This window comes from Rhinocladiella mackenziei, assembly GCF_000835555.1.
Source record: "Rhinocladiella mackenziei CBS 650.93 unplaced genomic scaffold supercont1.5, whole genome shotgun sequence".
Lineage (NCBI taxonomy): Eukaryota > Fungi > Ascomycota > Eurotiomycetes > Chaetothyriales > Herpotrichiellaceae > Rhinocladiella > Rhinocladiella mackenziei.
In genome coordinates, this window is record NW_013550600.1 from 3,394,432 (window position 1) to 3,408,517 (window position 14,086).

At 50.1% G+C, this 14,086-nt stretch overlaps 6 protein-coding genes across 6 annotated transcripts in view; 5 read left to right on the plus strand and 1 right to left on the minus strand.

The window, feature by feature from the left end:
* Window positions 1-291: 291 nt before the first annotated feature.
* Z518_07726 (uncharacterized protein) lies at window positions 292-1,350 on the plus strand (the record flags this gene model as incomplete). The annotated part of the gene is made up of 1 exon (XM_013415854.1): window positions 292-1,350. The coding sequence occupies one exon, from the start codon at window positions 292-294 to the stop codon at window positions 1,348-1,350; it is 1,059 nt and encodes a 352-aa protein (XP_013271308.1).
* A 2,255-nt stretch (window positions 1,351-3,605) lies between these two features.
* Window positions 3,606-5,246, plus strand: Z518_07727 (uncharacterized protein; the record flags this gene model as incomplete). The annotated part of the gene is made up of 1 exon (XM_013415855.1): window positions 3,606-5,246. The coding sequence occupies one exon, from the start codon at window positions 3,606-3,608 to the stop codon at window positions 5,244-5,246; it is 1,641 nt and encodes a 546-aa protein (XP_013271309.1).
* An 805-nt stretch (window positions 5,247-6,051) lies between these two features.
* On the minus strand, window positions 6,052-6,825 carry Z518_07728 (uncharacterized protein; the record flags this gene model as incomplete). Its single annotated transcript, XM_013415856.1, has 1 exon — window positions 6,052-6,825. One exon carries the CDS (start codon window positions 6,823-6,825, stop codon window positions 6,052-6,054), a length of 774 nt encoding a protein of 257 aa, XP_013271310.1.
* A 973-nt stretch (window positions 6,826-7,798) lies between these two features.
* On the plus strand, window positions 7,799-8,671 carry Z518_07729 (uncharacterized protein; the record flags this gene model as incomplete). Its single annotated transcript, XM_013415857.1, has 1 exon — window positions 7,799-8,671. One exon carries the CDS (start codon window positions 7,799-7,801, stop codon window positions 8,669-8,671), a length of 873 nt encoding a protein of 290 aa, XP_013271311.1.
* Window positions 8,672-12,730: 4,059 nt separating this feature from the next.
* On the plus strand, window positions 12,731-13,312 carry Z518_07730 (uncharacterized protein; the record flags this gene model as incomplete). The annotated part of the gene is made up of 2 exons (XM_013415858.1): window positions 12,731-12,846; window positions 12,898-13,312. 2 exons carry the CDS (start codon window positions 12,731-12,733, stop codon window positions 13,310-13,312), a joined length of 531 nt encoding a protein of 176 aa, XP_013271312.1.
* Window positions 13,313-13,442: 130 nt separating this feature from the next.
* The window catches only part of Z518_07731 (uncharacterized protein), a gene marked incomplete at both ends in the record, with an annotated part of 2,468 nt that continues 1,824 nt past the window's right edge, over window positions 13,443-14,086 (plus strand). Inside the window, one exon of the mRNA XM_013415859.1 lies at window positions 13,443-14,019. Coding sequence (XP_013271313.1) covers window positions 13,443-14,019 — 577 coding nt within the window. The remainder of the gene's footprint in view (window positions 14,020-14,086) is intronic.

Consider the following 14,086-nt stretch of genomic DNA (forward strand, 5'->3'; position numbering starts at 1 on the left):
ATATATGAGGTGTTCCGTCGGTACGGATGATGTGAGGAAAGAAGCCAATGATGGGAGCAAAGACTTGCGGGCATCTCCAACGCGTGGAATACAGCGATCTGTCATTGATGGTCGAACCCGTACCGCCCTGGCTGACCGCGCCCTATCACATCTCAGATCCAACAAATAAAAAGGTCGAGACCAGGAATGGCCAGACACACACATAAGAATCATCCCTCGTATATTTTCCTTCTCGTTCAGTTGATATTGGTGTTCATCAAGAGCACGGGCTTCAAGACAATCATCCTCATCATGTCGGAGAAAGCCAGGGTCCTCCTCGTGGGGGCAGGAGGGATCGGAACCATGACAGCCTTGAACCTGGAACGGGGGGGTCTAGCCTCGGTCACAGCCATCCTGAGATCCAACTATTCAGTCGTTAAGGAAAAGGGATTCACAATTGATTCCTGCGACCATGGGGAATTCAAAGGTTGGAGACCAACAGAGGTCCTCAACAACGTCCCAGACCTATCATCAGACTCGTCGATCAAACCGTTCGACTATATCATCTGCACCACGAAGAATATTCCAGATGTGCCACCTACACTAGTCGACTTGATCAAGCCAGCCGTCACCCCTGGACACTCGGTAATTGTCTTGATTCAGAATGGCCTCAACATCGAAAAGCCTCTCTTGAAGGCATTTCCCACCAACATTTGTCTCTCCGGCGTATCGCTCATGGGTGCCGACGAATTGAGTCCCGGGCACATCCTTGAAAACGATGTCGATAGACTGTTCATTGGCCCATTTCTGTCAGACAGCATTGGCGCACAAAAGCACATAGCTGCTGCAGAAGAATTTGTGAGGATCTATTCGGCCTCGGGAAAAGTCCAATGCTCTTATCAGTCGGACGTGCAATTTGTACGATGGAGGAAACTCATGTACAATGCTGTCTGGAACCCGATATGTGCCTTGACCGATCTAGACACCTCACGATTTCGACTTGCGTCTCAAGATTCGGATCCCATGAACCCACTGAACTTACTGGTCAGGCCCGCGATGAATGAAATTCGAGCTGCTGCCATGGCTGCCGCGAATGTGGACTTGCCCGAATCCCTGGTCGAATCCATGGTGGAGTGTGATCCGATAGAGATATTCTGTGCTCCGAGCATGTTGCAGGACCGACGAAAGAAAAGATTCATCGAATATGAAAACATTCTCGGTGAAGCCCTGAGAGAAGGAGAAAGGGCGGGAGCGGCCATGCCGACGGTGAGATGCTTGTATGGACTGTGCAAGGCTGTTCAATGGAGAACCATGGAATTCAATGGATTGGTGGATCCACAAAAATTGATGGAAACAAGGAATTTCCCGTGATATATCATACCTCCTCAGTATGGTGAATTCCTCCCGAATGTGATACAACATATTTCCCACCGGGTTCCAAAGTCGGTCATGATTGTAGAAAAAGATCTGCGTCCTTCTGCATACGGGCAGAAGTAGGTCAGCGAGCAGAAAGTCCTTCACCCGACACACCCCGTCATCGTCGACTCCATCAGTTTGAGCTGGCGCTGGAGTATCACGAGGAGAGCTTATCTGCTGGGTGCTGTCCGGGTTGAGCCAAGCCCGTGGACGAAGAACGATACCGGAAGGAGACCGTCAGACATTTTTCTTCTCCTTGTATAGATGTCTATTTACTTGACCCCATCCCCCCTACCTGGGTCCGCAGTCCATGTGAAGCGACGTCCACCAGCACCACCCAAGCTTCGAGGGAGGTGTTTGATCTGGTCGTTTGGCGAAAAGGAATTCCCCGTGTCAGCTGGTATGTAACTTGCGGTTCGCGGGGCTGTGGCCATGGAAAGAACCACATCATGAGCTTCGAGAGGAATGGTGCATCCTAAGTCAGTCGAGCCGTAGGGGAAGCTCAACTTTGATGGGCAACAGTTCTCAGTGTGGCAGACATCTGGCGAGAGTGGTGGCTCCAATTTCTGAGGCGTTAGCTCTACTTTTAGGTTTGGACCCCTCCTTGCAGACTTTACTTAAGCAACCTTGGGGCGTGAACCCGAAACGTCTACAGCATAAAGTTGATCCGCGGCTCAATATCAGAAATTGTGGGAGGGGAAGCGATGAAGAAAGATTTCAGAAGTCATGCTTGCGTGTCAGGACGTCGGATCTCCTCGGGGTTCAACAAGGGAGAATCACACCTGTAACTTCTGTGATTGTCAAGAGTACAAGGTGGCGTCCAAGCTGGTGAGATCCATCTTGAGCACCGTTTGTTTCGAGATTCTGTTTTGCGATCAAACACCCGACGTCCAGTTGATATGCAAGCATACCAACGGCCGACTTACCGAGAGAGTGGGCCTCCCCCAATGCCATGCCAGCAACTCGGACCTGAAAGGAAATTTCTCAGCGATTTTTTGAGGCCAAACACATATTGGCTTCCCAAAGAAACACAATTCAGAATCAAGTCCGAGTATCTGGGACACTGGTCATATTCGGTATTCATTGCAACGGATGTCTGGTTGTGCAGATTTTGTGGTCGTTTAGTTTGATCACATATTTCTAGAATTCGTGTTCGCTTACCGACAGAGTGGGTAAGGACACTTGGCGGGGTCACATGAAGAACACACCTTTGAATCTTTCATCTTGAAGATTACTGATTGTTGTCTCATATTTCACGAATCAAGCTTGATGGATATGGAATATCAACTCGGTCAGCTGTCGTAAATGAGTGACTGGCATAAGTTGTGATTCTCGTGGAGTCGAATAATGGCGTGATTGAAGGGAGTCGGTCACTAGCCCCTAAAAGCGAATTCTAAGCTGCCTGTCAGTCAGCCCCGAGATCACATCATCTAAACTGCCAGGAGACGGAAATATAATGTCTTTGCTTGATGCTTTTGAGTGAATTCGCTGCTCCCCCCGATTGTCATGTATCCGCAGTGTTAAAAGACTTGTGGGCGCTGAAAACAGTAGCCATCGAGGAGCACGCCATCGCACAAGGATCGACGCCCAATGTACTAGAGCCATTGCCGGTGACCGTAAAGGGAGAAGAAGGATGTGTAATTGATCAAATTTCAGACGCTGGATATGCCCCGAAAAGGTTTGGTGGATGACAGAGATGACACAATATCAATCTTCGAGAATGAAAATATTCACCGATCACCGTTGAGGCTGGAAAATGGCGACACTGGTGTGACCCGCTCGTCGGATGTGTCCCCTTTTTTCCTGCAGGTACAAGCGCAGGGCCAATGTAAGGAACCAGTGGGTAAATGGTGGGCATCCCGTGTTGGGACCGATTGGCGACCAAGATAGGGGATAGATCGAGAGAAAATGGAGACAGCTCCAGACAAACTCGGTTTCCGAGGCACAGCATGAATTTAAATAGCTGATTGATTGGTGGCGAGCCGGAGCTGGGAGTGGTGGATTGGGTGGAAAAAGATAGCGGTGCGCAGGTGGCAGATAAGCCCTCGGTACACTGGCCCGCCTTGGATCATCAGGTTTAATTCATCCCTCATCTCATCCCCTTGTCTCGTCAATCCAGACATACATACAACAGGCGACGGTCAGCCATGTGCACCTCCACGCTCCTTTCTATCCTCTCGCTCGCCAGCTTTGAGTCTCGATAAGAGACAATGCCTCTCTCTTTGCCTCGTGGCCTGGGGCCTGTGAGACTGATCATCATCTTCTTTATCCTACTGTCACTCATTCTGTTTCGATCCTACTACATACCAACCCCAGACCAACCCGATTTCAGTCTTTCGTCTTCGAACACTTGGTGGAAAAGTGGCAGTTCAGCGGGCTCCGATGATACTGCCGATGTCGACCTCGACCATGATTATGGCTTGGAAGATACTGGTTTCGTCCCAGCGTTGACCGAATTTGTTGACTCCCTCGAATCTACCTCCGTCTCCGCTTCCTCCTCCGCCTTTGCCTCCGCCTCTGGCTCTGCGTACACCCTTGCTTCTGCTTCGGTCACCGCCTCATCCATTCTCACACCGGCCGTGGACTATAATGTTCCAGCATGTCGTCAATTGCCGGGCGCAGATAAAGTTGTTGTGATTGTCAAGACTGGTGCCACCGAGGTATTTGCTCGGATCCCTGAGCAAATTCTCACTCTTGCCGAATGTGCTCCTAACTTTATGATTTTCTCCGACATGGAGCAAGAGTTGGGAGACTTTCACATCCACGATGCATTGGATGAGATCGGGACGGAGTATAAAGAAAATCACGAGGACTTTCAATTCTATAACAGCATCCATGCTGCCTACGCGGCCCATGGTGATGTGAGTGTGCTCGGATCGGATAAAGCTTGGAATTTGGACAAATGGAAGAACATTCCCATGCTGCACAAGGCCTACACGAGATACCCCGATGCAGAGTGGTATATTACCATTGATGCAGACACATACTTGGGTTGGACAAACCTGCTACTCCTGCTCGATCATATGGATCCAGACGAACCACTATATGCCGGCTGTATCTACTGGCATGGCCCTACGGCTTTTGCCCAGGGTGGAACGGGCTACCTTTTGTCCCGTGGCGCGGTCCAGAAGTTCGAAGAGATCAGAAGCCCCGAGAAGATTGCCGATTGGGAAAAGGAGACCTCGACGATTTGCTGTGGAGATGTCATGCTTGGAGTTGCTATGAGTCAAGCTGGTGTTGGTGTCAGTGGTGCCTGGCCGATGTTCCAGGTCGATCCGCCTTCTGCCCTAGGTTGGTCTGATCGTTTGTGGTGTACACCAGCCATCACCTGGCATCATGCGAAGGCATATGAAGTTGACGCTCTATGGCAGTTCGAGAAGGAATGGATCAACAAAACTTGGGACCGTCGAGGTCCTGGTTCTGAGCCATACCTTTATCGTGATGCTTTTGAGTATTTTGTTCAGCCTCACATTGATGACACGAGGTCCGATTGGAACAACCTCTCTGGTGACCAGACATTCACGAAACCTACTGAGGATCATATCAATGAAGATAATGATTGGGATTGGAAGAGTGATGAAGAAAAACAAGACTTATGGACCAGCCTTACCAAGATTCAAAAAAGAGCCACCAGATCTGTTGAACATTGCCGCGAAGCTTGTGAAGATGATCATGATTGCGTACAGTGGACCTGGCATCCTGGAACTTGCAAATTGAACTATTCTATCAAACTAGGTCACGCGGTTGGAGGAGATCTAGAAACCACCTCAGGATGGATGATGGAACGCATAGAGGAATTCAAGAAAGCCCGAGGAGAATGCGACGAGCCTCAATGGCAAGTGGATCGATGATTCGAACCAAGATTTCCATCACGATTGTCACGATGCTACGATATTGAACCTACATGTGCTCGACTACTGCTCCATGAGAGTTTACATTGACGAGCCCACGTATCTCAAAAGTCACTCAACAAGCTGAGAAGGACTCCGACCTCTCTAGGCACCAAGATCTTTGCAACTGAAGCCAGTGAGTGGAACGCTTTGGGCGACGATTCATGCGAATTGGACGCAAAGCTACAGCACATCTTATAGCTACATCAGCCGAAACGAGATGCATTCAGAATAACATCAGGACATGCTCTTAAAATCCCCGGAACGACCTCTGCCTATTTACGATACTCTTCAAGTTCACTCTCCTTCCTACACCTGCTGCAACATTCGATGTACAACATAATGAGCGGGGATTTTAGTGTTTGCGGCATTTTCGAAAGACTAAGATTTCTAACAACCTGCATATTTATAGAAGATGGGAAAGCGTTAGATATGGTTGAAGCTAAGGCATCTGCTTCTAATTTTCTTCTTCAAGAGAGCAGGATTTTATGTACCCACCGGTATGGGAAGTTATGTTTGAAGATTATGTGCTTGTTACCCAGGGACAAGTGTCACTTTCGATTGTTACCTTTCAGTTTTCAATGGTTTGGTTGTGTATGAACTGTGGTTGTTTGTTCCAGAAATGTATTCGCCCGGCTGAATCGAGGCACGACCGATGGCATTCTCTAGCAAGCTCCCTTTCCCTCGATCCCTCACCCCATCATTCTCGAGCCTACATGTGTTGTCTTTCCTTATCACTCCGCATGCTTTGTTGTGGTACTTTGGCTCACCAAGGAATAACATCCCCCTTCCAGTCCCTGAATCCACCACTGGTCCCGGTCACGCTCCCATTCTCCCCGAAACTCAAGCTCGCATTATCAATGCACTCCATCAACCCCTTACACACTTTATCAATCGGCTGAAAGCGCTCTAGCAGCTTCGGATTCTCTTTGACCACCTGATCAAACATTCCGCGAAGTTCGCGCATCAGATCCGTCAATACCGGACCCGGGGTTAACATCTCCACCACCATGTTGGGATACTCTGTGCTCAGCTTGCGAAACGTGTGGTTCAGCGCCGCTTTGCTGAGTCCATACGGTAAGCTGCGCGCATGGGAGAGCTTTGGCTGGTTTGTCGTGGACCCGATCTCGGAGGAGATGGCGATGAATTTTGCAGGCCCCGAGCGAGACGGAGATGGGACTTGTAAAAGAGGTAAACACGCGCGGAACGAGAGGAGAGGCGCGATCGTGTTAATCGCAATGTGTTGATTGATGGCTTCCGGCGTGACGTCGACGGTAGGGCCGTGCCATGTGTGGGATTTCTGGGCCGTGTCGAGTGCGGACGCTGCTGAATCGGGATTTTGGGCCTCGTAAGGTAGGACGATGACGGCGGTGTTGTCAGCGAATGCTGAGGCGGCGAGGGACTTGCTCGTCTCGTCCTCGGGGTCGCGAAACAGTGCGATTAAGGCTGTGTTGGGCCGGGAGAGGAAAAGGTCTGCGAGTCCACGGCCAATCCCCCGGTTCGCGCCTGTGATGAGGTATGTTGTTCGTGATACTGCCATTGTGTAGTGTAATGAGGCTGAAGAGTTTGAATTGAGGCCGAAAAAAGAAAGGGAGTTGGGGAAATGCTCGCAAGGCTGAAGTTGATGGAGGCATTACATCTTCATGTGGATGAGTCGGAGGGGGGAAGTTACACTCTGTATCCTACTAGGTTCTCTCGCAACTTGTCTTCCTCCCATAATGCCTCTTGCTCTCTGTTCTGCCTAGCGCATCAATCACTGTTGGTTAGGTTCTTGACGGCTGTAATCCAAAAGGAGGCTCTACATCTTACTCCGATTAACGCCGTCATAGTTCCCATGATGGCATCTTTTCCTAGCCCCTGCCGGACTGAAACCTGCAGGATATTTTTTCTTTTTTTTTTTTCCCTGGTAGAGATCCCATGCAGTCACAGATCGAATAGAAGTTGTGGAATACACGGCCGTGCGTTCACTCACACCAGGTACCTCAAAGACCTGAGACCAGGCCAGTTTCATAGATAAGTGACATCTCCTGGAATATGGGGTAGCCGCCGTTAGGTCCCCTTTGTAAGCGCTTCTTGAGGATCGGGGGAATTTTCATCTGTCTGCAAAAGTTTAAATATACGAGGGCTCTCTTGGCCCACCCCTTTTGAGGGGAAGAGGGTCATGCTGCCTTGGCGCCGATGTGCGACATTGGCATTGCTCCACCCAGCGGATCCATATGTGAACGACTGTTCTCCGTCGACCCTCGTCGTGCCCATGGAAGTGCTAGGCTTATCCAATAAAATAGTAGTCTTTCTCAAAAGCAGCGTCGCCGGCTTCGCCCGCCGCGCTTTACCTAGAGGGAGAAAGACCACCGTTTGCAACCCGTTGCTACCAATTCTGCCAGGTTCTCCTACGCTTGAGGTAAAAGATATATTGAAGGGGTTGCCTCTCCGCAGGCACTTCAGCAGCTCGACCATCCATCGCAACAATCGCGACAGATTCGCTACAGAACCATCCGGCTCCAGAACAAGCCATGCCACGAACCGTCCTCATCACTGGCTGCTCTGACGGGGGCCTGGGAGCGTATCTGGCAGTGGCCTTCCATAACCATGGCGACCGCGTGTTCGCTACTGCTAGGAATCCCTCCAAGACCGCCTCTCTCAGACCGCTCGGAATCAAGATACTCTCCCTCGACGTCCTTTCCGATGAATCTATCAAGGCCTGTGTACAAGAAGTATCCGTCTTAACTGGTGGCTCGCTCGACGTCCTGGTCAATAACGCCGGTGGTGGTTATAATGCTCCTGTCGTGGAGGCCTCGATTCCCCAAATCCAGGATCTCTTCGACCTCAACGTGTGCTCGATAATCCGGACCACGCAGCATTTTCTCCCTCTCCTTCGCAACGCCAAAGACGGCGCCCTCATAGCCAATAATACCTCGGTGAGCAGCGTTTTCTACCTCCCCTGGCAGGCGCCATATAACGCCTCGAAGGCCGCAGCGGCCGCAATCACGGAGAATATGCGGCTGGAACTTCAGCCGTTTGGGATTAAGGTTGTCGAACTCAAGACCGGAGGTGTCAAGTCGCGCTTCTTCGAAAACTCGGCCTCGCGCATCCAGCCAGTGCTGTCAGAGTCCTCTATTTACGCCCCGGCCCGAGAGAAGATTGAGTCCGTTCTTGGTGGTGACCTCGGCGTCACTCAAATGTCTACAGACCAATGGGCTCGTCGCGTCGTTAAAGACCTATCTAAGCGTAGTCTGCCCGTGCAGGTATGGCGGGGCGACAGTGCTACTAAGGCCTGGCTCATTCTCACGTTCCTTCCCGTTGGCTTCCTGGATTTTGTGGTGAAAAAGATGTCAGGCTTGGATATGTTGGAGAAGAAACTGAAAGAGGAGGCGAAGACAAAATAGAGTGAGCTCAAATCTTATCTACAGGATCAGGAGGACATTGTACCATACAGCGGTTTCGGGAACAGTCTACTTAGCATCAGGTAATACCACTGCAGAATGACTCCAGGTTGTATCCCAATGGACAAGCCATGGCTATACTGGACAGCTAAGGTGGTGTAGTGCCCGATGCGAGCTGCCAGGCTACATTCGGCAGCAGAATGAAATGTCCCGCTGGTCCCTGAGTGGTCAACGCACAAAGTTCCCTGCAGCCGGTTTGGTTCTAACACGGCCTTAATCGCCGAATTTGGTACATGACCAACCAATAGAAGCTCTCATACTTAAAGAAGGCATCCGCCTACCCCATGACTCCGGGTTTGAAGATGCTATGACACCCACCAATCGTGTTCCCATCCGGAGACACAGAAGGACCGTGTCTCGCGACACAATTTTAGCACTCAGTTCGACGAGGGATGCAATCGATGCGATCAGTCCGATGGTGGCAGCTGCTTCAGTCATTTCGAGCAGGTTTGCAGTTACCATAGCCACACCTTATGACATCACAGCAACTTCCCAGGCATGCAAAACGCATGATATCGTCCCGAGGGTGCTTCTAAGACACTGCGGAAGGCTGAGTGAGTTGATAGGAAAATCATTCGATCATGGCTGGTTTTAGGGAATGAAAAATAACTCCATAATGGAGGGCACACGCTTTAAATTCGCCAGGGTTGTAATATCTTGGCCTGCTAAAGTGACGATAGGATGACCGAAAGAGGTCTTGCATTCGCTAAGCTCAGAAGGTCGAGTAATATCTCTGTGGAAGCCTCCACCTCGAGACTCAAATGGCTCGAAAGCGGACATATGAAACATCCGAGGACTGCCAGGACTTCAGGCACCGAAAGGACTCCCCCAGTCACCAGGTAGTCTGAAGTCGAACGTGCTGATGTCGGCTTCGTCCGGATCGGGTGTATACCATGCAGAAAAGCCGCAGAAGTCGACGTGGGTGGTTTTCGTACGAATGCGAAGGGGTGCACGAGGCTTTCTGAGGTGTGGCCTCGGCGCCGCGATCGGCCCAGACTTCCCGGTTCCCTGTCTTCATCATTTCCAAGCCAATGAACCAAACTCATATCGGGCGCGAGGAACCTTCCCCAGCCGACATGTTGGGCCTTACGTGCTCGCGATCTGCCCTGCTTGTTGTCTATCAAACCTGCACCCAAGCAATTTCCATACTGTACTCACCGCGATTCTCACGTCACACTTATCTCCCCAAAAAGTCGTCCATTTAAACTACGCAATGCACACCTCCGTTGGCTCCGGGATTTGCCTACGAAATGATGCACCATCACCACCAGCGGTATTCTTGAGGATTATCTTGAGAGAAGAGTGATGGATTGCAGAAATATTCAGAACCATCGTGAGGCCTTGCCCTCCAGCACAATCATACCACCCCCGTCTGCAACAGCGTACTGCTTGGAGTATCAATCTATCCTCTCTCAACCTTCACGCACATCAGGCCCGGTCCCTGTATCTACGTCCCCTAGTTAAGGACTCCCACATCTGCATCTCCTCAGCACAGCTGGCTGTCAGATCATGTCCAATTGTCGCTGTCGGTCCAAGAATATCTCTCTGTGTGTCCAATTCACCCCGTTGGCTCAGGTTCTTCAGAATCCAGCCCACTCCCTAAACTATCTTCCCCCACGTCGAGAGCACATCGACCTCGGGGAAGAGATGTCGTCCAGCGGGAGCAGCCTGAATGTTCTCCTGACGATGCTGGAGCCCTAAGTCCAAGAGGCAACTGGTAAGACATTGGGAAACGGGAACTAGTGGTGAGACAGAATCTCGAAGAGTAAGGTTCCATGTACGTATTTACACTCTATAAACCCAGCAACAGCGATTCAGACAAGCTTGGAGTCTCCAGTCGTCACTAGCTGCTCTAGCAGAGAAAATTGATGAAATGAAACAAAAGCACGACAAAGCTAGAAAGTGAAAATCGCTTTCTACAAAGACTATGACCAGGATGATATCACAAGGTCACGTCATCGGCCGAGGCAACTCCTCGTCCCCCAAATGAAGGGCAAAGCATGTTCCGAGCTTCTGAGACACAGCAACGGAACAACATATGAATGAGAGGGAATGTGCCCCCGGAGCGTACGGCGGGTTCGCATCCCACGATGTCAAGGTCTGCACGTGAGGCTGGAAGTGCCTCATATGTTGTTGCCATAAGGCATCGTCGTTGTGGAAGATAGCTACTAAGCATCCCGTCCTGGCCCAATATTCGCCTGTTTCTTCACGTTCAGTCGATCTCGCTCCCAAGCCTTCCTTATTGGACAAGGGATACGTTGAGACGCTCAGGAAGTCATCGTGAGTACTAGGCAGTAGTGAGAAAACCTTGAGCGATGCTCGCTTGTTCGAATGGGCGGTGGTGACCACCAAGGATAAGCTGAGAAAGATCCTAGCTCGTGAACTTGGCACTGGAGACATCTGCTTTCAGCAGAGAAAGCTCGAGAAGGTGCAGAAGACGAGTATGACATCAAGTGCGTGAATCGTGCTGAGCGAAGAGTGAAGCAGATTCTGTTGGTGAGTGTCCTTCTCGTTCCCTCCAGAGCTGCTCATTGATGATTCGTGGATATCGAAGCACTACGGCCAGATAACTTTTCTTGCTAGGGCTCGTCGGTTCATCTCCTTCGCCTCCGCATATTTTCTCCGCCTTCGAAGCACCATTGTCACCATTTTCAAACTGCTCAGTGTTCGAAAGTCATTCCCGCCCAAAATCCTGTATCTCAACTGGTGTGCTTCTAATCCATTCGGTAGTAGCCGACGGATTCAACTATGTCTGGTTCGCCACTTGCTACGTCAATTCCGGCCGACGCTTACCCGCTTTTGGAACACGATGATAGCATCAGAACCCTAGAGCTTGCTCATTTCGACCTTTTCCAAGGATGCTTGAGACACCTTCCCAATCCCTGTGCTTCGTCTTACACCGGGCTATGTTACCATACCGCCAGAGATAAAAACGGAACTATGTACCACATCTACTCTATGATAACCCGATCACTTCGTTACCCACTGTGGTGTTGCTGAGGATGAGAGTATGGCTGATGGTACGGATGATTATATGGCGGATGGTATGGCTGATGGTATGCTTGATGGTATGCCCGATTGTATGCCTGATGGATTGGTTGATGGTATGGTGGATGGTATTGTTGAGGATAGTGCGGAGGCGTGTCATTGTGGTCTTAATTTCAGTCAGTATATGTTGAGCGAGGAAGATTCAAGGGAAACCGTCTGACTCTTATTCCACATCTTGGTCAGCCAGACTGTAAGGGCTGCCCCAGCAAGAATAGCTACAGGGGTGATAAGGCTTCCAGCAGCCGATATGATTTGAGGAACTGAGGAGGACATTGCTAGATCTCAGTCGAACAATTGAGCGTGTTCCTGGAAGATGAATTCTTTCAGAGCTCTGGATTCGAACCATTTTCTTTCATCTGGCCCAAGAGGTCTTTATGGGCTTCATGGGATGGCATGGTCACAAAGTGTTCAAGGAACTGACCAGAGCAAAGGGTCGCAGGTTTTGGATCTCGCCAATACTGACAGGTCATGTACTTGTGGTTGTTTTTATCAGTGGAGTCCACAGGCTTGGCAGAAACCCCACCAACATCACCACCCTCATCCTAACGAAAAATAACCCTGACATCAGGATTTTGGAACTCACCAATCGGCGCGCAGGCCTTATGTGCCAAATGAGGTTTTGCTGTGTTGGACAGTGCGGCGTGCTGCAAGAGGGTTTTGGTTCCTACCAATCACAAGCCCTTCCTTTTGGCCCAACTAGCGCCATCGGGCTATTTCCGTGACAATCCACAAACCTAGCTTCTGCAAGAAGGTTTTGGTTTCGACCAATGGAAAGTGCATGGTTTTCGGTAACGAGCCGTGTTGAACGCTAACTCAGACAGGGCGCAAGGTTCCGACATCTGATCCGGCCGTCTCAACATATAAAGACGTCGATATCTCTACTCGATAAACACTAAGGGACGGTTCCTGTGTCCACAATCGTCTTCCTCGATTTCACCGATACATGAGGAAGCCATGGAGAACGCATGGGAAACACACAAGGACATTATGCGACGGCTCTTTTTGACGGAGAAAATGTCGCTGAGAGACGTCATGGACTACATGAAGAACACATACAACTTCCAGGCAAGGTATTGTTATATGGCTTGCAAGAGAACCTGTTTAGCTAAATCTGTCAACAGCAAAGCACAATACGAGCGCCAATTCAAGAAATGGAAGCTCCGCGAACACCTGAAAAGCTCTGACTGGAGGGCTATACGTCGCCGTATCGAGAACCGAAGACGAAGGGGCAAGAAGAGTGACTTGTACGTTGACAGTATTTTGATCAAAGGGGACAAAATTCGCAAGGAGACTTCACGACATGACTGGCCCACGGTGCAAGAACGTTACGGCCAAGGTACTCTTCACAACCCTCTTGTACATGACTTGAGATACTCACCTTCGCAGCACCGAGCCCAAAGACACCGGAAGAGGTTTACATCTGCACGCCTCCAGCCCTGTCAACGGACAATTATCTGTTGGAAAATCTTCCGTGGTTCCAGTTCCAAAGCCATATTGATCCTGAAGGTGCTTATGCCACGGATTCTAGCTGCTTAAGGGATAGACTGACACTAGATTAGTCACATCTTACCCCAATCTAGCTGCCTCTGCTCAGGCTCTTGTCTCCATATTAGGCGATCCGCTACATGGAATCTCAAACAACAGCTCATCAATGTCAAGAGAGATAATGTCGGTTCTGGCTACCTCAATCCCTAACACCACTATCACTCGTCATGGTACAACGATTCGGAGTGTCCATTCTTATCTTCGTGCTACTGTGCCGGAACAAATCGAGGGAAAATTCCAAGCCAAGGAAACCGCTCCGTACCTCTACCTGGGTAGAGCCGCTGAATATTTCAGTCTCGCGATGTACTTGATATCTAACAACCTGAGTGGCAACGGTTCTACGAAGTTGATCGAATATCTTCAAAATCAGAGAGACAGACCACTTCTTCAATCTCTACTGTCCATAAAGACAGTCACTATGAAAGCATTCGTGGAAAATCTATTCGCAGCCGCTGTAAAAGCTGAAGATACAGGCATTGTTGAGATCCTTCTCAGGGCTGGTGCAGACCCGAGCGTATGGGCCGAATACGGTACACCACTTTACCACGTTATAACGAAAGGAAATCGGGAGCTGGCCCGAGTCCTTCTGGACGCCGGTGCAGATGTCAATGCCCCAGCAGCAAAGTGTGGAACGACTGCGCTACAAGCAGCAGCTGAGAAAGGCGACATGGAGCTGGTCCAGGTCCTTCTGGCCGCCGGTGCAGATGTCAATGCCCCAGCAGCAAAGTATGGAATGACTGCGCTACAAGCAGCAGCCCAGAATGG